The 24,000-nt window shown below is 39.4% G+C and overlaps 1 protein-coding gene across 4 annotated transcripts in view; it reads left to right on the top strand.

Moving 5' to 3' along the window:
* The window catches only part of LOC133537011 (diacylglycerol kinase delta-like), a 57,203-nt gene that overhangs the window by 23,815 nt on the left and 9,388 nt on the right, over positions 1-24,000 (top strand). For 3 of the 4 annotated variants that reach the window (XM_061877818.1, XM_061877820.1, XM_061877817.1), the window contains 24 exons: positions 4,742-4,846; positions 9,997-10,129; positions 10,200-10,306; positions 10,374-10,499; positions 10,571-10,673; positions 10,761-10,923; positions 10,990-11,098; positions 11,159-11,298; positions 11,366-11,450; positions 14,130-14,224; positions 14,827-14,926; positions 15,002-15,299; positions 15,367-15,510; positions 17,807-17,935; positions 18,080-18,179; positions 18,251-18,361; positions 18,447-18,543; positions 18,654-18,761; positions 18,906-19,019; positions 19,660-19,794; positions 19,865-20,040; positions 20,102-20,213; positions 21,796-21,888; positions 21,962-22,081. In XM_061877818.1, coding sequence (XP_061733802.1) covers positions 4,742-4,846; positions 9,997-10,129; positions 10,200-10,306; positions 10,374-10,499; positions 10,571-10,673; positions 10,761-10,923; positions 10,990-11,098; positions 11,159-11,298; positions 11,366-11,450; positions 14,130-14,224; positions 14,827-14,926; positions 15,002-15,299; positions 15,367-15,510; positions 17,807-17,935; positions 18,080-18,179; positions 18,251-18,361; positions 18,447-18,543; positions 18,654-18,761; positions 18,906-19,019; positions 19,660-19,794; positions 19,865-20,040; positions 20,102-20,213; positions 21,796-21,888; positions 21,962-22,081 — 3,003 coding nt within the window. Of the gene's footprint in view, positions 1-4,312; positions 4,471-4,741; positions 4,847-9,996; positions 10,130-10,199; positions 10,307-10,373; positions 10,500-10,570; positions 10,674-10,760; positions 10,924-10,989; positions 11,099-11,158; positions 11,299-11,365; positions 11,451-14,129; positions 14,225-14,826; positions 14,927-15,001; positions 15,300-15,366; positions 15,511-17,806; positions 17,936-18,079; positions 18,180-18,250; positions 18,362-18,446; positions 18,544-18,653; positions 18,762-18,905; positions 19,020-19,659; positions 19,795-19,864; positions 20,041-20,101; positions 20,214-21,795; positions 21,889-21,961; positions 22,082-24,000 lie in introns of those variants that run through there. The other variant, XM_061877819.1, reaches the window with a different exon arrangement.

The raw sequence follows: 24,000 nt of genomic DNA, 5'->3' as shown, positions 1-24,000 counted from the left end.
AATATTCAGCAAAATCTAATTTAAATATTGTCCATATGTCCGTCCAGCCACCAGTAAAAATTAATTGCCCACCCCTGTTCTAGTTACTAGTCTTTTCAGTCACTCGTTACCATGTAGTTATTAGTCCAGTCAGTTTCCTTTCACTTTCTAGTTACTAGTCTAGTTAGTCACTAGTAACCATTAGAATGTTTGTGAATGGATGAATGTGGACCTTGTGTCAAAGCGCTTTGAGTACCTTGAAGGTACAAACCCTGTTTCCATATGAGTTGGGAAATTGTGTTAGATGTAAATATAAACGGAATACACTGATTTGCAAATCCTTTTCAACCCTTATTCAATTGAATGCACTATAGACAAGATATTTGATGTTCAAACTCATAAACTCAAATTTTTTTTGCAAATATTAAATATAAACACGTGCCAAAGTAGTTGGGAAAGGCCATGTTCACAACTGTGTTACATCACCTTTTCTTTTAACAACACTCGATAAACGTTTGGGAACTGAGGAAACTAATTTTTGAAGCTTTGAAAGTGGAATTCTTTCTCATTATTGTTTTATGTAAAGCTTAAGTCGTTCAACAGTCCAGGGTCTCTGCTGTCGTATTTTACGCTTCATAATGCGCCACACATTTTCGATGGGAGACATGTCTGGACTGCAGGCGGGCCAGGAATGTACCCGCACTCTTTTTTTTACGAAGCCACGCTGTTGTAACACGTGCTGAATGTGCCTTGGCATTGTCTTGCTGAAATAAGCAGGGGCGTCCATGAAAAAGATGGCGCTTAGATGGCAGCATGTGTGGTTCCAAAACCTGTATGTACCTTTCAGCATTAATGGTGCCTTCACAGATATGTAAGTTATCCATGCCTTGGGCAGTAATGCACCCCCATACCATCACAGATGCTGGCTTTTGAACTTTGCGTCGAAAACAGTCTGGATGGTTGGCTTCCCCTTTGGTCCGGATGACACGATGTTGAATATTTCCAAAAACAATTTGAAATGTGGACTTGTCAGACCACAGAACACTTTTCCACTTTGCATCAGTCCATCTTAGATGACCTCGGGCCCAGAGAAGCCAGTGGCGTTTCTGGATGTTGCTGATAAATGGCTTTCGCTTTGCATAGTAGAGCTTTAACTTGCACTTACAGATGTAGCGACGAACTGTATTTAGTGACATTGGTTTTCTCAAGTGTTCCTGAGCCCATGTGGTCATATCCTTTACAGATTAATGTCGGTTTTTGATACAGTGCCGTCCGTCTGAGGGATCGAAGGTCACGGTCGTTCAATGTTGGTTTCCGGTCACTTAATCAGTATTTATTGCCACCTTTCCCAACTTCTTTGGCACGTGTTGCTGGCATCAAATTCTAAAGTTAAGGATTACTTGCACAAATTGTTTTTTTATCAGTTTGAACATCAAATATGTTCTCTTTGTAGCATATTCAACTGAATATGTGTTGAAAATGATTAGCAAATCGTTGTATTCCGTTTATGTTTACATCTAACACAATTTCCCAACTCATATGGAAACGGGGTTTGTAGAATAGCACTACACAAGGATAACTCTTAACCCATTAGTCAGTCATTAGTTACCATCTAGTTCAGGGGTGCCCATTACGTCGATCGCGATCGACTGGTCGATCTCGGAGGGTGTGTCAGTCGATCTCAAGCCAGGCATTAAAAAATAAGCAATCATCAATCATACCAAGACTTCACTTTCGTCAGTTGTTTGACATTCTCGGCACCCGAGGATCTTGTGAGATGACGCTGGCTGCTGCAAGCTCATATTTAAGAAAAAAATCACTAACAGGGCGGACGCAGAGAAACACATTTTATTTCTAGAGACTCCGTACCTACTGTCAAAACTCTAAAGACCGACTGCACAGTTCCTGTCTTCACGATAAAAGACCTGTTTCATCCTGCCTGTGCTAACAAAATAAGAGTCTCAGAAAGCTAGCGTGCACAAGCTAGCAAGCTACGGAGTTTGATGCCAATGTATTTCTCCCCCGCCCTCAGCGACCGCTTTCTCACTTGCTTGCCCACCCGCACTCTCGCTGACGTCACTCACCTGCTGCCAGACATTAAAGGGCCACACACATATGCTACTCTCATAACAAAGTGTTTAAAAACGAGTATGCAAGTTGGACAAATGAGATGCCAAATCCAACCACTTTCATGTGGTATTGGACAGAAAGGAGGACTTTTTTTTTTCCTCCATTTGAAAATGCGGACGTTATCAGCACCACTGTCTAATTCCAATCAATGCAAGTCATCAGAATCAAATACACCAACTTATATTCTTGTCTTCATGAAAGAAAGGAATCTATGTGTGTTAAACATGCTTGTATTATCATTAAACACCATTAACTTGTTAACAAAAATGTCTCTTTCATAAATAAATAAATATAAATTATAAATAGGAATGAGGTAGATCTCCTCGACTTGGTCAATTGAAAAGTAGCTCGCCTGCAGAAAAAGTGTGAGCGCCCCTGATCTAGTTAATAGTCTAGTCAGTTTCCAGTCATTTTGTAGTTACTATAGGCGCGAGCGCCCCCCGCGACCCCAAAAGGGAATAAGCGGTAGAAAATGGATGGATATTGTAGTCAGTCACTAGTAACAATCTGGTTACATGTCAAGTTAGGGATAGTCACCTTTTAGTTACTAGTCTAGTCTCCAGTCATTTTGTAGTCATTAGTCTAGTCAGTTTTATTGACTTTGTAGTTACTTGTCACCTCTACTAATTGTTCTAGTTGCTAGTGTAGTCAGTCTCCAGTCCCCTTTTAGTTACTAGTCTAGTCAGGTCTGGTAATTATAAAGAAAGTTACTAGTCTAGTCAGTCTGCAGTCACCTTCTAGTTACTAGTCTAGTCACCTTGTAGTTACCAGTCTACTCAGTTTCCAGTAACCTTTTGGATACTAGTCTAGTCATTATCCATTTACCTTCTAGTTACTTGTCTAGTCAGTCCCCAGTCATGTTCTAGTCATTAGTCCTCTAGTCAATCTCTGGTGACTTTCTAGTTACTTGTTACTACTACTCAATTTATAGTTGTTAGTCTAGTCAGTCAATAACAACTTTTTAGTTACTAGTCAGTTTCTAGTTACTAGTTTAGTCAGTATCCAGTCACCTTCTAGTTATTATTCTGGTTAGTCTCTAGTCACCTTGTAGTTACTAGTCTACTCAGTGTCCAGTATGCTTTTACTTACTAGTCTAGTCTGTATCCAGTCACCTTGTAGTTACTAGTTTAGTCAGTTCTAGTTACCTTCTAATTAATAGTCTACTATGTTTCCAGTAACCTTTTAGTTACCAATCTGGTAAGTCTTTAGTAACCTTGTAGTTACTAGTGTACCCAGTTTCCAGTATCCTTTTAGTTCCTTGTCTAGTCCATATCCTGTCACCTTGTAGTTACTAGTTTAGTCAGTTCTAGTTACCTTCTAATTTATAGTCTCCTCAGTTTCCAGTAACCTTTTAGTTACTAGTCTAGTCAGTCTCTAGTCACCTTCTAGTTACCATTTTGATCATTATCCATTCACCTTAAATGTACTAGTCTATATACCTTCTAATTACTTGTCAGTTCTAGTCACTTTCTATTTACTTTTCTAGTCAGTCACTAGTTACCATATGGTTAGTGTTCTAGTCAGTTTTCAGTCACATTGTAGTTACTAGTGTAGTCAATCACTAATAACCTTCTAGTTACTAGTCTAGTTAGTGTCCAGTAATTTTCTAGTCAGTATCTGGTGACTGTCTAGTTACTTGTCACTTTTACTCAGTTTTTAGTTACTAGTCCAGTCAGTCTCCAGTCACATTTTAGTTATTCGTCTAGTCGCTTTTGGCAATTTTCAAATTACTAGTCTAGTTAGTGTCCAGTCACCTTTTAGTTACTAGTCTAGTCACTTCTGGCCATTTTCAAGTTACTAGTCAAGTCTGTCTCCAGTCACCTTGTAGTTACTTATCAGTCTGTAATCATCTTCTAGTTACTAGTCTGGTCACTCTTCATCACCCTGCAGTTACTATGCCCGTCAGTTCTAGTCATCTTCTAGTTACTAGTTTAGTCACTCACAAGTCACTGTGCAGTCTTTAGTCAGTTTCTAGTGGCATTCCAGTTACTAGTTAGTTCTAGTCATCTAGTTGCTAGTCTAGTCAGTCTAGCCTCTTTCTACTTATATTTTCATATATACATGTGTGTATATTTTCCTACTCATACTTTCAACAAATATTTGTCATTTTCAGCTAAAGAGGACTTTCAAATAATGTGTAAGACAAAAACTGTTTGCTCCCCCCTCCTTATGGCAGTTGCCAGGGCGATAGACAGGAAGTGGGCGTGAGTCATACAAGATGTGGGAGGGGCTGAATGAAGGACACTTTTGCAGTAGGATAGATGACACAAACCATCCCTGTTGGACCTGAACCACTTTGGACCAGTTCTCTGGTGGACTTGTTGTGTGGGGACGTTAGAGAGAATAATTTTCCCTTGTCAGGTAAGAGGGAGCTTTTTCCCCCCAACTATTTAGTTAGTCGCTAACTAAATAGAATAATAGCTTCTCAAGCCTTAAACTGAGAGAGGAAAGACTTGTGAGTGTGGTGAGTCTATTTGTGTCCATATGAGAACAGAGGAGTCATTGTGGACATAGTGTGTCAGTCTGCGAATATTACACGCACACACACACACACACACACACACACACACACACACACATAGGCATTTTAATGCTGCAACCAGAAAGAGTGACGTCATGTGCGTGCGTGCAGGTGATCACCCCCTGCAGGCGTCTCATCCTGTGCGCCGACAACAGGAAGGAGATGGAGGAGTGGATGGCGGCTCTGCGGAGTGTTCAGAACCGACAAAACTATGAGGTCAGTTTGACTATTCCTTGTTCATTCAAAAGGGAAATGTAATAACAGATCCATAGTTAGATTGTATGTGGCTTGTTCAAGAAACAATAACATGTATTGCCTTGTTTGGACCAACAACGTCAACAGTCAAACACAAATGTGAAAAATATTACTAGTATTACTAAAGCTTCTTGACAAATACTGTATGGACTAAAGCACGGGTGTTCAAAGCGATGTTGATAATGGCGTGTCAGGGCATAACATACATTATTTATTTAACACTTAAATCTCTATAGAGTCTACATCAACTTCAGATCCATCCATCAATTGTAAGTTGTTTTTTTTTAATGTAGATTTTTCTTTGTTTTCTGCACTTTTTGTCAAAGAAAACTATGTTTTTAATGGCAAACAAACAAAATAAGCAAAATCTTCCACAAAAAAATATTTTTCCAAGTGGAATATTTTATGTTAAGTAATCGGAGCCTTGGATAGGTCAATAATTCATAACAAAAATTTATTTTGATTAAATTTTATGTTTTGAGCAATGACAGTTTAAAAAAAAACAGCTTTGTTTAATTAGTCAACATCGCAACTATTTCTAAATTACATTTCACCTGTAAGCTTTTTTGTTCCACTTTTGTTATGTTTTTGTTTATTTTAATAGTATATTTAGAATGTGCCATGGGCCATTAAAACATTAGCTGTGGGCTGAAAATGGCCTCCGGTCCACACTTTTGACACCCCTGTGATTGCTAATAAAGAATTAAATCTGATAAATCTATCGATAAAAAAACAGAGCCTGGCGACACATGCGCGTTTATCAGAACGCACAGTCTGCATCTCTGCTTCAGTAAACAATGACGGTGATGATGTCAGCGATGCGATCGACACTTGCTAACTTGTCAGCTACTTCTCCAAGAGACTACTTTTGAACACTCCTTGCCAACCCTCTCGGATTTTCCGGGAGACTCTCGAAATTCAGCGCCTCTCCCGAAAACCTCCCGGGACAAATTTTCTCCCGAATTTAGGCGGAGCTGGAGGCCACGCCCCCTCCAGCTCCATGCGGACCTGAGTGACGTGTTTAAAGAGGGTGTCTCCCCAATGATGTTATAACTGTAGAATGATCGAGGGGGAGTTCTTGGTTTCTTATGTGGGTTTATTGTTAGGCAGTTTCATTAACGTCCTCCCAGCGCGGTAAAACAACTCACAACAACAGCAGTCCGTTTTCGTCCACCGTAAAGCAGTCGGTCTGCCAAACAGCAATGTTGTGAAACTCTTAAACAGGACAATACTGCCATCTACTATACATGCATATGGTTAGAAAAACAAGGATTGACAATTCAACCTTTAACTCAACAATGAGTAGATGAGTGTTGTGTGTGTAAATATGTGGATAAATGAACACTGAAATTCAAGTATTTCTTTTGTTTATATATATATATATATATATATATATATATATATATATATATATATATATATATATATATATATATATATATATATATATATATATATATATAGCTAGAATTCACTGAAAGTCAAGTATTTCTTATATATATGAAATACCTGACTTGGTGAATCTATGAATCTAGCGGTACATATACTCCTCCCCTCTTGACCTAATTTTGTAGTAATTTTGTAGGTATACACCTCAGTCATATTTGGTACTTGCCAATGTGTACCTAACATTGGCATTCTAGGTACACACCTTGGAGTAATATAATTTGGCACTTAATGCATGTTACAGTTAGCATTTTAGCATGTTAACTTAACATGCTAACATGATTTTTTTAGTTTTTTTTAGCTTAAGTGTACCTTATTTTCCTGACTATATAGTGCACGAGTATATAAGCCGCACCCACTAAATTTAGGGAAAAAACATATTTTCCCGTATATTAGCCGCACCGTACTATATATACGTTGTGAAATTAGTTATTTACACAGAAACATTTTGTGAACGTTTATTTACATACCTTAATTGTTTCCAAACGGTGCCAGTAAAATGGCTGATCAAACAAAACAGTAGTCATCGTCATGGACCTACTAGCTGCGGAAGCTAGCTCTCCAATCAGCTAAACAGACTCAATAACTCCATGGTGACGTTTAAGTGAATTTACTGAGGAATTTGTGAAACTGGAACAATAAAAAAGAGAATGTTATTGTAGGTTAATACCACTAACACAAACGTGTTAGCATATTAGTTAATGCTGACAACGCTGGCTTGATTAGATTACGGTAGCACGTACAAATAGGCATTAAAAACACTCTATATAGACATCAGACTTGGGACGGTTTAGTTAGTAAGAATTGTTTTAGTTATATTGTAAAACTTACAAACATTTATTCGAGTGATGAATGAGGTTCAAACACTGATGACATCTATTAAACAGACAAGAAGCAAGGAATCATGCAGAGACTGAGTTAAATTTTACTTAATTGAGGAGAGACGTTTTTTGGGCTGTACTCTAGTTACAGATCCAAAATATGATCTAAAGTCCAGGCCACGTGCTTCCTCTATTTATTTGGGAGGTCCCTGGTTAAATCCCTGAAGCTGCCGCTGAAGGACGGGGGTAATCTCAACAGCTCCAGTTAGACACAATATATGACTATTGATGAAATGCAAATGTGCTGACATACGTGATATTGCCGTGTCTCTGCTTTGTCTGCGTCACGGCACTCGATGTTTGGCCTTGGCAGTCAGCAGGCGGATTCTAGAAACAAACACTTATACGAGACTGGCTTTGCATAGATAGAAAAAGTACAACTTCAGCACAATTGATATTAACTATAGCAATGGCCCTTAAGCATAAGAGTTGTGTGATAATATATACATAATTATTCTAACACAAGTAGAAAGGTAGGGACAACTAGAAGACAAAATGACCCCTCTACTTCAGGTTTAAATCTTTTTAACAGCAGGAAATGCTTGTAGGCACTCACCCAGCTGCACTTGGGGTGAGCGATCTCATCCAAAAGATGGCGCCGTAGCACAAACAAAAACAAACCTTTTATATATATATATATATATATATATATATATATATATATATATATGTGTGTGTGTGTGAATGTGAGTGTGAATGTTGTCTGTCTATCTGTGTTGGCCCTGCGATGAGGTGGCGACTTGTCCAGGGTGTACCCCGCCTGCCGCCCAATTGTAGCTGAGATAGGTGCCAGCGCCCCCCGCGACCCCAAAAGGGAATAAGCGGTAGAAAATGGATGGATATATATATATATATATATATATATATATATATTAGGGGTGTAACGGTACACAAAAATTTCGGTTTGGTACATACCTCGGTTTAGAGGTCACGGTTCGGTTCATTTTCGGTACAGTAAGAAAACAACAAAATATACATTTTTTGGGTATTTATTTACCAAATTTGTAAACAATGGCTTGATCCTTTTAACATTGGGAACACTATAACAATTCTGCCCACGTTAATCCACATTAAACTGCTTTCAGTTGTTGCTTAGATGAAATAAAATGACACAACTTTTCTTCTACATATAAAAAGTGCAACATTAAACAGTTTCAAGTCAACTCATCATGCTTAATTTATTACAGCATTGGGGAAGCCAGTAGTTGATTTTTTTATTATGTAAATGTTATATTTTTATCAACATGTGATAGCATGGACCCTGCCATTCAAAACTAGGCTGCTACATTACTAATGATTAATGTAACTATAGCTGAAAATTCATCCCTGACCACCATGGAGTTCATGTAGGCTTTATGATGCACTTAAATTATTTTAAACACTATCAGAGACAGAAACTCTTCATTTAATATAATGTCCTTTTTTGCTGCTTCAACGCACCTCAATCAACACTGTCCGTAACACACACACACACACACACACACACACACACACACACACACACACACACACACACACACCGCAAAATGAGTTAACGTTTTGCTAAAAGCTAACTAGCCTTCACCTAAAGCCAGGACTGCGAGTGAGCTGAGCTGCAGTTTGTTTCTATAAGGTCAACGGGCTCATAGTGATGTTTAGAAAGTAGTTGACTTGGAATATAATTTGGGGAGAGTGAGTTGCTCCCCTTCTAAACACCTATCTGCTCGACATCGACACTTAAGCCTTGACTACATGCGCTCTGAATACGCATTGCTGATTGGCTTTGTATGTAACCAATCAGATGGTTGTGTGGAAGGGACAATGCAGGGTGCTGTGTACAGACACAGAGACAGAACGGAGCGGAGCAGCTTGTTAAGACTTTAGCATAGGCGGCTACTTCATATGCACGTGTTGAACTCGTTCGGTATTCCTCCGCACCGAACCGAAAGCCCTGTACCGAAACGGTTCAATAGAAATACACGTACCATTACACCCCTAATATATATATATATATATATATATATATATATATATATATATATATATATCCATCTTTTCTATCTTAGCCTATCTCAGCTGCATTCGGGCGGCACCTCATCACAGTATGTATATAAATATATATTTATATGTATATATATACGTACACATATATATGTATACTGTATATATATATTTGTATATATGTATATATATATACATATATATGCATATATAGTATATATGTATATATATGCATATATATGAATATATATACATATATACATGTATATATTCGTATATATATGTTTATATTCGTATATATACGTATATATATATATATATATATATATATATATATATATATATATATATATATATATATATATATATATATATATATATATATATATATATTCAATATACACAAAGCCCGGCCCCCGGCCAAAATGTTCTGACCCAATGCGGCCCTCGAGTCAAAAAGTTTGGGGACCCCTGATTTAGAGTAATGCACTGCAAAAACAAGGGCCGTCAATTTAAGCTAAAAACACTAAACAAAAAAACAAATGTCACTTCAGTTGTCAGAATTTTACTGTAAAAACAGATCGTCAATTTACAGTATATTGTATTTAATATCTATCAAAATAGCCCCTGCTTTCTTTGATTTGTCAGTCTGTGGCCCTCAGTAGAAAAAGTTTGGGGACCCCTGAACTGAGTGGTCGTGTGGCCGAATGGCGCCCTCTGGTGGCGTGACTTGCAGTCATGTCAACTATTCACCAGTTTATTAGCATTGCTTCCGTGCCAATACTTACCGTACGTGTCTCCCAGTCCACCCAGTACAGCATGGACCACTTCAGCGGGATGCACAACTGGTATGCCTGCTCCCACGCCCGACCCACGTACTGCAACGTGTGCAGAGAGGCACTCTCAGGGGTGACGTCGCACGGCCTTTCATGCGAAGGTCAGCTGTCATGTCCACGCAGGTGAAAATGTTCCTGTTAGAGTTCATTGTGTGTGTGTGTGTGTGTTAGTGTGTAAATTCAAGGCTCATAAACGTTGTGCGGTTCGAGCCACCAACAACTGTAAATGGACGACGTTGGCGTCCATCGGAAAGGACATCATCGAGGACGAGGACGGGGTGAGACGTCACGCTGGTGTTCGTCAGCGCTTGACGGTTGCTGACCTCTGACCCCCCCACCCTTTAGGTGTGGATGCCTCACCAGTGGCTGGAAGGGAATCTCCCGGTCTCGGCCAAGTGCAGCGTGTGCGACAAGACGTGCGGCAGCGTCCTCCGGCTCCAGGACTGGCGTTGCCTCTGGTGTAAGACCATGGTAAGAAGCCCCTCCCCCTTTGTTGAGGCTGTCCGTCAAAACCTGAGGGCGGTGGTGGGCGTGTTCCTCAGGTGCACTCCAGCTGTAAGGAGCAGCTGTCGTCCAAGTGTCCACTGGGACAATGTAAGGTGTCCGTCATCCCGCCCACGGCACTCAACAGCATCGACTCTGACGGTGACCGCACCCCCCCGTCTCTGCTTTTGTTGCTATGGCGACGTGATCGTCACCTGAACTGACCTAGGATCCAAACTTTGACGGCAGGTTTCTGGAAAGCCTCGTGTCCCCCGTCCTGCACCAGTCCCCTGCTGGTCTTCGTCAACTCCAAGAGCGGAGACAACCAAGGCGTAAAGTTCCTGCGCCGCTTCAAGCAGCTGCTCAACCCGGCGCAGGTCTTTGACCTCATGAACGGAGGACCTCACCTGGGGTGAGACCCGAGGCTTTGGGTCATCGCCAAGGCCTGGCCCGCTAACCCCGGGAACCTTTTTGTCAGTCTGCGCCTCTTCCAGAAGTTCGACACCTTCCGGATCCTGGTCTGCGGTGGAGACGGCAGCGTGGGCTGGGTTCTTTCAGAGATCGACACCCTCATGCTGCACAAGCAGGTGTGGCACCGCGGCACGACACGGGCACACGCTCACATTCTCACTTTGATTCTGTCCTAGTGCCAGCTGGGGGTTCTCCCTTTGGGAACCGGCAACGATCTGGCCCGGGTTCTGGGATGGGGGTCTGCCTGCGACGATGACGCCCAACTACCTCAAATACTGGAGAAACTGGAGCGGGCCAGCACCAAGATGTTGGACAGGTGACCTAACGAGTAAGACCAGCGTTGGTTGGGCCAGCCGAGTACTGAGGTGTCCTTGCTGCAACAGGTGGAGCATCATGGTTTACGAGACCAAGTTTCCGCGGCAACACTCCGCCTCCACGGTCACCGAGGACTGCAGCGACGACTCTGAGGTGACGCATGATTACAATCCCAACACTGTTACTTCCCAAACAGCTGTAGTTCTAGAGCAGGGGTCTCAAACTCACCGCCCACGCGAGACAATATTTTGTGCCCCCTACCTTTTTTTTCCCCTTTTTTGTCCTGTCCAGCTACTCAAGAAAATCATATTGTTGATGTAGATCATCTATATGTGCTGTACACATATACTTTAGAAGAGGGAAATGTTAGTTACATAAGTACTAATAATACAGAAATAACAATGAACATTATTAATCTACAAATGGAGCAATACAAATACCAATAGAAATAGCACTATTGATAATGTATAACAACAATAATTCCCCCTATTATCAACAATACAATTGTTTCAAATGTAACAATACATATATGTAATGATAACTTGAAATACAAAAGAAAGAGAGGGGAAGAAAGAAAAGCAAACTTTATTCACCTTGTAGATTGTTATAGTATCAATAGGTTAAGCTTTGTCGGCCCCTACCTTAGTATTAAAGTTTAGCGTAAGTGCGGCCCTCGAGTTTTATACGGATGGCACTTTACAGTGTATATGTATCCCACCAATCACGGTGGGATATATGGCCCTCGGGGGCCAGACTTAGACCGGGCTTGATGCAAGCAGAGAAACATTTTCTCAATGAGTGAATGACAGCAGCGTTATTGACGTCACATAATGCAAAACTAAAGCGCACAGCACCCATTTTGCATTTGTCAATAAAAACCTTCACCAATTAAAACCAGAGAAGATAAATTGATAATATTATGTTACTAGTGCCTATTGTATTATTTTTAGATAACGTTTGTTCAAAAGATTTCATTGTGTGTCTAAATACTTCAGGAGCAGATTGAACAATACCGTGCTCATAATGAGAACCCTGATATGACATTTTCATATCAGTACATTCCTTCTTCACTGGAAAAAAAAATGCCCATTTTAAAAAGAGTAAAGATAAATAATACAAGTTCGTGATGTTGAAAAAAAAAATAGATTTTCAGATTAGTCGCATTGTTTGTAACGATTCTTAATCGATTTTTAAAAAAATCAAATTTTTATTTTTTATTTTTTTTTATCCACTCTGTCCTATCCAGCCATTCAGACAAATCATATTGTTGATGTAGATCAGCTGTATCTGATGTACACCTTTACCTTATAAAATACAAATGTTAAATACTTCTTTTGTTGTCTCATTTGTATTTGACCTTATTAAATGTTTGGTTAGAATTTTGTGAAACAAAAACAGTTTTCTTTTAAGTAATATAGAAATGTATCAGAGCTGTTTATTTATTTTACAGAGGAATGTAGTTAATCAAAGAACTTGCACACAATGTTATTAAAAAGTACTGAGTTTGAATCGAGAATCGTTTTGAATCGAGAATCAATCCTGAATCGAATATTTAACCCCAAGAATCGAATCAAATCGTGTGGTACCCAAAAATTCACAGCCCTAACACAAGTCGTGTTTGGTTGTAATGGGAGCAAAACACTTACCAAAGGCACAAGTCAAAATTGTCTTTGTAAGATTTTTTTGAAATAAAACATGTTTTAGCTTTAAAAACTTACAAGTGATCTTAAAATTAGCCATTAAAACTTATTATTAGCTATACTTAATCGTATTGTAAAGTTGTGTGTCTTTTAACACACAAAGTGATGATTAAAAGTACCGTATTTTTCCGAGTATAAGTCAGTCCGGAGTATAAGTCGCACCTGCCGAAAATACATAATAAAGAAGGAAAAAAACATCTATAAGTCGCACTGAAAGATAAGTCACATTTTTTGGGGAAATTTATTTAATAAACCCAACACCAGGAATACACATTTTAAAGGCAATTTAAAATAAATAAAGAATAGTGAACAACAGGCTGAATAAGTGTACGTTATATGACGCATAAACTGAGAAGGTGCCTGGTATGTTAATGTAACATATTATGGTAAGAGTCATTCAAATAACTATAACATATAGAACATGCTATACGTTTACCAAAAAATCTGTAACTCCTAATTGCTAAATCCGATGAAATCTTATACGTCTAGTCTCTTACTTGAATGAGCTAAATAATATTATTTAATATTTTATGGTAATGTGTTAATAATTTCACACATAAGTCGCACCTCCGGCCAAACTATGAAAAAAACTGCGACTTATACTCCGAAAAATACGGTAGTATCCATTGCTTAAAAAATAGTTATTATGTCTCACTAAAAAAATATTAATTAGTTAAAGTTAAAAGTTAAAGTACCAATACTAGATGTGGCGAAATTATTCTCTGCATTTGACCCATCACCCTTGATCACCCCCTGGGAGGTGAGGGGAGCAGTGAACAGCAGCGGTGCCGCGCCCGGGAATCATTTATGGTGATTTAACCCCCAATTCCAACCCTTAATGCTGAGTGTCAAGCAGGGAGGTAATTGGTCCCATGTTTATAGTCTTTGGTATGACTCGGCTGGGATTTGAACTCACAACCTACCGATCTCAGGGCGGACACTCTACCCACTATTAGGGGACATGTATTAAGTTTGTTTACATATTTTGACTAGAAATTAGAACTATATAGTTTATTAGATTGTATCGTGTGTGTGTGTGTGTGTGTGTGTGTGTGTGCGTGTGTGCGTGTGTGCGTGTGTGCGTGTGTGTGTGTGTGTGTGTGTGTGTGTGTGTGTGTGTGTGTGTGTCCAGGTGCAGCAGATTCTCACCTATGAAGATTCCGTGGCTGTTCACCTTTCCAAGATTCTGACTTCAGACCAACACTCGGTGGTCATCTCCTCTGCCAAGTATGACAACTTTTGGTTTGCTCGCCACACATCTGACTGTGTCATGTTGGTGTGTGGGGGTGTTCTGGCAATGCTTACTTAATGGGGACATCGCTCTGTTTACATAGTCACCTTTAGGGGACTTCTGATGGTATGGGGACAAAAAAAACAGGTCCCCTAAAGGGGAACCTTTTTAAATGATTGTCAAATCCATTCTGAAGATGCCAAAGTGATTTTTAAACTTTGGCCCATAAAACATGTTTGCTGGTTGGTTTGAGTGTGAGACATTTGCACATCACCCACATCTTCCGTGTATTCATGTCATATACTCTGTGGTCACATACAAATTTGTGTAAATTACCGTATGCAAAATGATTTAAATTTGGTCCCCATGAACCATATTAACTCTTTTTCCCCAGGGTCCCCAGTAAGAATGATCAGCACATTACTTCATCAATTCAGAGATTTAAATACATGTTTGAGCTAACTGGGTAGTGGCCATTTTAACAAAAACATTTTATGCCTCCACAACCTGTAGAAAGGGTGGTCCCCACAAGTGATGATTAAAAACTTGGTCCCCATTCCAAATGATGACCAGTATGTGTGTGTGTGCGTGTGCAAAGGGTTCTGTGTGAGACGGTCAAAGACTTTGTGGCCCGGATCGGGAGAGCCTACGAGAAGAACACCGAGAGCTCAGATGAGACGGACGTCATGGCGAAGAAGGTAGATCTTTTCGATGGGAAATTGCCAAGTTTGTGGTGAATAAATGTGAAGCTGGAGTGAAGGTGTGTGTCCCAGTGTGTGGTCCTCAAGGAGAAGCTGGACCTGCTGCTCAAAACTCTCAACGACGAGTCGCACGCGTCCTGTCTCCTCCCGCCGGCTCCTCACCCCACCATCACCGAGGAGCAGGAAGAGGGCGAGGGCTTCATCATTCCCCTCCTCACTCCTCAGAGCCGGACGCTGCCCGACTCAACCCCTTGCACCCCTCGATCCGGCGCCTCCGCGGCGGCCATTTTTAAGCCCAGAGAGCAGCTGATGCTGCGCGCCAACAGCCTGAAGAAAGCCATCCGTCAGATTATCGAACACACCGAGAAAGGTACCCGTCATTTCGACACCGGCCTTCGCCCCGCTTGACTTTCTTCACTTTTCTGCCCTTTCGCCAGCCGTGGACGAGCAGAATGCGCAGACCCAGCCCGTCTTCTCGCTGGCCGCCGTCAAGGTGGAAGGGCTGGTGGAGGAGGACGAGGACGAGGAAGACAAGGTGTCACTGCAGTCGTACGGCGCCAAACTCAGCACCGCTCGCAGAGGTCAGTCTCTACGCCAGGGGTCACCAAATTTTTTGGAACCAAGAGCTACTTTTTGGGTACTGATTAATGCGAAGGGCTACCAGTTTGATACACTCTTAAATAAATTGCCAGAAATAGCCAATTTGCTCAATTTACCTTTGATAAATAAATCTATATATATAAAAAAATGGGTATTTCTGTCTGCCATTCCGTCGTACATTTTTTTTCCTTTTACGGAAGGTTTTTTGTAGAGAATAAATCATGAAAAAAACACTTAATTGAACGGTTTAAAAGAGGAGAAAACATGAAAAAAGAGAACATTTAATTTTGAAACATTGTTTATCTTCAATTTCGACTCTTTAAGATTCAAAAATCAACCGAAAAAAATGAAGAGAAAAACTAGCTAATTCGAATCTTTTTGAAAAATGTAAAAAAAGAATTCATGGAACATCATTAGTAATTTTTCCTGATTAGGATTAATTTTAGAATTTTGATGACATGTTTTAAATACGGTAGGTAAAATCCAATCTGCACTTTGTTAGAATATATAACAAATTGGACCAAGCTATATTTTAACAAAGACAAATCATTATTTCTTCTAGATTTTCCAGAACAACATTTTTTTAAGAAATTCAAAATACTTTGAAATAAGATTTAAATTTGATTCTACAGATTTTCTAGATTTGGCCGAATAATTTTTTTGAATTTTAATCATAATAAGTTTGAAGAAATATTTCACAAATATTCTTTGTCGAAAAAACATACGCTAAAATGAAGAATTAAATCAAAATGTATTTATTATTCTTTACAATAAAAAAAAAAAATACTTGAACATTGATTTAAATTGTCAGGAAAGAAGAGGAAGGAATTTAAAAGGTAAAATAGTATATGTGTTTAAAAATCCTAAAATCATTTTTAAGGTTGTATTTTTTCTCTAAAATAGTCTTTCTCAAAGTTATAAGAAGCAAAGTAAAAAAAATAAATGAATTTATTTAAACAAGTGAAGACCCAGTCTTTAAAATATTTTCTTGGATTTTCAAATTCTATTTGAGTTTTGTCTCTCTTAGAATTAAAAATGTCGAGCAAAGCGAGACCAGCTTGCTAGTAAATAAATAAAATTGAAAAAATAGAGGCAGCTCACTGGTAAGTGCTGCTATTTGAGCTATTTTTAGAACAGGCCAGCGGGCTACTCATCTGGTCCTTACGGGCGACCTGGTCCTTACGGGCACCGCGTTTGTGACCCCCGCTCTACGCCTATTTGGACCCGAAGGCGGTCTGAGTGAGGTCATGAACTCATAGAATTGAGGATGAAGCCTTTATTTTATACAAACAATACCAATACCAGGGTACCATTTTGGAGTTCTTATACACACAGTCACACACCATAATAATAGCATATGTTGAAGCAAAGTACGTCTGACTATGGTAGTCGTAAGGCTCCGACAATCCATCAGGTGGTGCGTTTTCGTTGCTCACCAGAGTCGTACTAAAACACTTTGACAGATTTTTGTGTGTAATGTAATTCTATATTCTCAATGAAACATCGAAATTTTGGTCTTGCTAGCGCCATTTTTTATTGAACAGGCGTCAACCTCAATCCGCAGTATCTCTTATGTGTGCTTGCCATCTACTGGTCACACTTATGATTACACCATGTACCGAATACGATTGCTTTGAGGTCGGTAAGCACAACCAGAATTCATACGTACATTAGGCGCACTCGATTATAAGGTGCACTGTCGATTTTTGAGTGTGCCTTATTGTCCGAAAAATACAGTATTTGTTTGACTTATGATTTCAAAGCAAATTAGCCATCAAATGATCCACCGTCAAAATGACAATGCATTTTACAGTAAAATTCTTGCCACTGAGCTGACAGTTTTTTTTTACCGTAATTTAAATGGAAAAGCAGAGCCACTTTTTTTTTTTTACTGTAAAATTCTGCAAACTTAGTTGCCATTTTGTTTTCCACTGTAAAAGTAACAACCAATGCTTTTATGGTAATGAAAAACTGGCAACACAGTAGACAGAATTTTACTGTAAAAGTAAAAAACTGTGGTACTCTTTCTCCATTCACAGTAATATGCTGTAAAACGACTGCAACTATTATTCATCTACAGATATTTTGGAGTGTTTGTTAAAAAAAACAAAAACTTAGGCAATATTGTCTATATTTACATTATTTACTCTTGCAAGTGACCCTCATCAAAAACAAGTTGGACAAGGAAAGAAAATATTCCTCTAACACGCTATTAACGACAAATGTCCACACGACGCTTATTTGGCTGTCGCTGAATTGTGTCTTGTGTGTGTGCAGTCAGTAAAACGCCCTGTGAGAGGCTGATGAGTAAAGGCAGCCTATCAATGGGCAGCTCCACATCCCTTCCTGTCCACACAGGAAGTAGAGACAACATGCCAATGCTCAACACTAAAATCCTTTATCCTGGTAAGATACTTTGCTGTGGCCCTATTTTTTAATAAGCCATTGTGTTGTAACTGTGTGTGTGTGTGTGTGTGTGTGTGTGTGTGTGTGTGTGTGTGTGTGCGTGTGTGCGTGTGTGTGTGTGTGTGTGTGTGTGTGTGTGTGTAGCCCTCAGAGCAGGTGTGTCAGCTTCTCTGTCAAGCAATTCCGTCATCAGTCGGCTGCTCGTCAACGACGAGTCCTTCACATCATGTGACCCTGACAACTTGTAAGAGATTATATATGGCGACGCTTATGACCTGATATCTCTGGAAGTAACTGTGTGTGTGTGTGTGTCAGGGAGTGCTACACTGAGAAGTGTGTGATGAACAACTACTTTGGGATTGGACTGGATGCCAAAATTTCTCTGGACTTCAACAACAAGAGAGATGAACATCCTGAGAAGTGCAGGTAGTCGCAGTGGAGACTTTGTATCGGAACCATTGCAGCCACGTTGTGTGAGTAAGTGTGTGTGTGTGTGTGTGTGTGTGTGCAGGAGTCGCACAAAGAACATGATGTGGTATGGAGTTCTGGGAACCAAAGAGTTGTTGCACAGAACCTACAAGAACCTAGAACAGAAAGTTCTGCTGGAGGTTAGACAGATTCATCAGGATCTCAACTTCCTGCATGTGGTTTTATTAGTGTGTGTGTGTGTGTGTGTGTGTGTGTGTGTGTGTGTGTGTGTGTGTGTGTACGTACGCAGTGTGACGGGCGGCCGATCCCCCTCCCCAGCCTACAGGGCATCGCCGTGTTGAACATTCCAAGTTACGCTGGAGGAACCAACTTCTGGGGCGGAACCAAAGAGGACGATGTGAGAATGTCCATGTATGTCTCTCTCTAATTGTCTCTCGCTCACCTCAGTGTGTGTGTGTGTGTGTGTGTGTGTGTGTGTGTGTGTGTGTGTGTGTGTGTGTGTGCGTGTGTGTGTGTGTGCATGTGTGTGTTGTCGTCACAGACATTCACCGCTCCGTCTTTTGATGACAAAATCCTGGAAGTGGTGGCCGTGTTTGGCAGCATGCAGATGGCCGTGTCCAGGGTCATCAACCTGCAACACCACCGCATTGCACAGGTGTGTGTGTGTGTGTGTGTGTGTGTGTGTGTACAGAAAATGAACTCCATTACTTTAAATGTTAATTGTTGTGTACAAGAGGGTTCACTCTGTGCATTGCTCTGAGCGCATGAATTATTTAACAGTGGAACTAACTGAATGCGCCTTATTGTAGTGAAACTTGCCAAGGGACATGTAACCAAATATTAACATTGCTGTATGTATACTTTTGACCCAACAGATTTGGTCACATTTTCAGTAGACCCATAATAAATTCATAAAAGAATCAAACTTCATAAGAAATGTTTTGTGACCAACAAGTATGTGCTCCAATCACTCTATATCACAAAAAATAAGAGTTGTAGAAAGTATTGTTAACTCAAGACAGCCATGACATTATGTTCTTTACAAATGTATGTAAACTTTTGATCACGACTGTATATATTTTTAAAGTTAAAAAAATGTCAATATTATAACATTGTCTTTTTACATTACACCTGTTTGCTCTTTCAATCCACTTTTTATGTTATTTTTTAAATATTATTTTTAAAATGGTCGCAAAATATGCTGACAATTATGTCATTTTATTGGCAAAATTAGTGGGACAGTATGTGGTGTTATCGGCGCAGGCCAACATCTGAAGTGTGTTTGTGTGTCTCAGTGTCGCACAGTCAAGATCACTATCCTGGGAGACGAGGGAGTCCCTGTGCAGGTGGACGGCGAAGCCTGGATTCAACCCCCGGGTTACATCAAGATCCTCCACAAGAACCGGACTCAGACTTTGACCAGAGACCGCGTGAGTACTGGACCTACCCCGAGGCGATGTGTGGGGGGGTGTCAAAGGTGACTTGGATGTTTGGTGTCAGGCGTTTGAGAGCACGTTGAAGTCTTGGGAGGACAAACAGAAGTGCGAGTTTCCCCGTGGTCCCTCTTGTCCAGCGGCCCTGCCCCCCCCGCTCAGCAACCATCCAGAAACCGTTTCGGAAGACGAGGCATCGCTCGTTGGAGAGTTCGCTCGCGCCGCGGGACTCCTCATCCGCAGGTGATGATGTCTTAGCATCTTCCCCTTCCTCTCGTTCCCTTTTAACGTCTTCATCTTTCAGTATCTGTCAGCTGGCTCAGAGTCACCGCAGTTTGGAACAAGAACTTGCTCATGCCGTCAATGCCAGCTCCAAGTCCATGGACCTGGTCTACGTCGAGTCCGGCAGCATCGGGGTAGGAAACGCATCACTTTTACCTAAGCTTGTTTTGAAGCCTAAAACACTTGTAGAAGTTTGTGTAGTCTGCCATGGCTAAAGCTATTATTATTATTCTTATTATTGTCTTTATCCATTATTATTATTTTCATCCATTATTATTATTATTATTGTTACTACCATCCATTATTATTATAATTTATTATTATCATCATCCATTATTATTATTATTATTATCATCCATTATTATTATTATTACTATAATAACCATCATCCATTATTATTATTATCACCATCCATTATTATTATCATTTATTATTATTATTATAATCCATTATTATTACCATCACTTATTATTATCATTCATTATTATCATTATTATCTTCCAGTAGTATTATATTATCATCCAGTAGTGTTATCATTTATTATTATTATTATCATCCATTATTATTAGTATCACCATCCATTATTGTTATCATTTATTATTTTTATTATCATCAATTATTATTACCATCACTTATTATTATCATTCAATATTATCATTATCATGTATTATTATCATCCATTATTATTATTATCATCCAGTAGTATTATCATTTATTATTATTATTATCATTCAATATTATTATTATCATTTATTATTACTATTATTATCATCATCCATTATTATTATTATTGTTGTCATCTCCTATTATTAGAATTTACTATTATTATTATTGTCATCGATTATTATTATAATCATTTATTATCGTTATTGTCCTCCATTTTTATTATTCTCAATTATTATTATTATCATTTATTATTGTTAGTGTTATTATCATGAATTATTATTATTGTCATCCATTATTATTATTATTATTTATTATTGTTATTATCATCCATTATTATTATTTTTATTGTTATCCATTATTATTGTTAATATCATTATTGTTATAATTATTATTTTCATTATTATCATCCATTAATATTACTATTGTCATCCATTATTATTATCTGCGACCCCGAAAGGGACATGCAGTAGAAAATGGATGGATGGATATTATCATTATCCATTATTATAATAATTATTATTATTACAGTATTATTATTATGATCCATTATTACTATTTTTATCATCATTCATTTTAATGATAGTAATTATTATTATTATTATCAACCATTATTATTATTGCTAATATCTGTGATCCCAAAAGGGACAAGCGGTAGGAAATGGATGGATATTATAATTTTTCCATCCATCCATCCATTTTCTACTGCTCGTCCCTTTTTGGGGTTATTATCAATTATTATAATCATTATTTCTAATATTATTGATTCCATAAAACCATGGAGACAAAAATATAAGACTGATAGAACTGCTGCTTCTCCACAACAAGAGGAGTTTAGTTTAGTTGTTCCAGCCAGGTCCACTTGGAGGAGGCTTTGGGCCAGACCCAGTACACGCTGGAGGGTTTATAATGTCTTACAGTTTGTCTTTGTGTGCCATAAAGAACTGATGGACCAGAGACCGGGAAGTCCGCATACCTCCGACAGAGACTTCCTGGATATATCCTAGATTATAGATCTAACGTCAGATGAGTGACTTTAAATTGTGTGTGCAGACTCTCAGCTGTGGCGCCGTGGTCCGAATGGTCAAAGACGTCAAAGCGTTACTGAGCGAGACCGAGCTGCTCCTGGCTGGAAAGATGTCCATGGTACCCGCCTTCTGACCCCCGCATTGCCATGGAAACACCTGTTATACACGTATGTGTGTGTGTGTGCGCGCAGGTGTTGGACCCACCTCAACAAGACCAGTTGAACTCTGCGCTGAGTTCGGTGCATCAACAGCTTCGTCGGCTGGTTGATGTCCCGTGGCTGAGTGTGGTCATCGACCCTTTTGCACACGAGGTACTCTCTCTCCCCTTTTGCTGACATGAAAGACCTCATCAAATTATATGGAAGACCCCATTAAATGACGTGGAGGACCTCATTAAATGACGTGAAAGGCCACGATAAATTATGTGGAAGATCACCTTAATGATGTGACGGGAAGGCCACTTGGAAGACAGCGTTAAACGACGTGGAAGGCCAATTTAAACGATTTGGAAGACTACATTAAATTACGTAAATCTAACGTATTAAATGACGTGATGGGCCACATTAAATGACTAAAAAGACTACATTAAATGATGTGGAAGGCCACATTAAGGGATATGGAAGACCACAATAAATGACGTAAAAAATCATATTAAATGACATGACGGGCCACTTTAAATGACATGTAGGACCTCATTAAATGACGTAAAAAGGCCGTGGTAAATGGCGTGGAAGACCACAATAAATGATGTAAAAGATCATATTAAAAGACGTGACGGGCCCCATTAAATGATGTAGAAGACCACATTAAATGATGTAAAAGACCATCTTAAAAGATGTGACAGGCCACTTTAAAAACGTGGAAGACCGCGTTAAATGACGTGACGGGCCACCTTGAATTACATGAAAGACCACATCAAAAGATGTGCTAAACCATGTTAATTGACGTGGAAGACCACAATAAATGATGTAAAAAACAATATTAAATGACGTGAATGGCCACATTAAATGAGATGGATGACTTCCTTAAATAAAGTGGAAGGCCACTATAAATGACGTGGAAGACCACGTTAGACTTGGAAGACCACGTTAAATGATGTAAAAGACGTGATGGGCCACCTTAAATGACGTGGAAGACCCCGTTAAACGATGTGATGGATCATGTTAAATGACGTTGAAGGCCATATAAAAAACGGTGTGGAATACCATATTAGATGACGTGATGGACCTCATTAAATGTTGGGAAGGCCACCATAAATGATGTGGAAGACCACGTTAAACATAGAAGACCACAACAAACGTACAAGACTACGATAGACGGGGAAGACCAAATTAAATGATGTAAAAGACCATATTTAAAGATGTGACGGGCCGCATTAAATGACGTAAACAAAATTAATCAGAAGACGTGACGGACCACATAAAATGCTGTGATAGACCCTGTTAACTGAAGTGGAAGACCTCAGTAAATGACGTGGAAGGCCACAAACAATAACGTGGAATGCCACATTAAACAATGTGGAATACCATATTAAATGACGTGACGGGCCATATTAAAGGCCTACTGAAACCCACTACTACCCACCACGCAGTCTGATAGTTTATATATCAATGATGAAATATTAACATTGCAACACATGCCAATACGGCCTTTTTAGTTTACTAAATTGCAATTTAAAATTTCCCAGAAGTTTCGTCTTGAAAACGTCGCGTAATGATGACGTTTACGCAAGACGTCACAGGTTTTTAGGAAGTATGAGCGCTGCGCACACACACAGCTAAAAGTTGTCTGCTTTAACTGCGTAATTACACAGTATTTTGGAGATCTGTGTTGCTGAATCTTTTGCAATTTGTTCAATTAACATTTGAGAAGTCAAAGTAGAAAGATGGAGTTGGGAAGCTTTAGCCTTTAGCCACACAAACACACGGTGATTCCTTATTTGAAATTCCTGGAGGTGAAACTTTACTATGGATCAGAGCGCGGTCAAGCGAACATGAGTCACGACGGAATGTCAACCAGGTTTCGGTGAGAAAATTGTGGTTAAAAAGTTGCTTCTTACCGGAGAAAAGCTGAGCTTGTGCCGTTCATAAAGCTGCCGTCCCCTGAGACACTGGCGTCGAGACACCCGTGGAGACACCCTTCCGACTATCAGGTGCTATTAAACTCACTAAAACACTAGCAACACAATAGAAAGATAAGGAATTTCCCAGAATTATCCTAGTCAATTTGT

This window comes from Nerophis ophidion, linkage group LG18 (genome assembly GCF_033978795.1).
Source record: "Nerophis ophidion isolate RoL-2023_Sa linkage group LG18, RoL_Noph_v1.0, whole genome shotgun sequence".
Lineage (NCBI taxonomy): Eukaryota > Metazoa > Chordata > Actinopteri > Syngnathiformes > Syngnathidae > Nerophis > Nerophis ophidion.
Note: the sequence above shows the minus strand (reverse complement) of the source record. Positions and strands in the feature narration are given on the sequence as shown.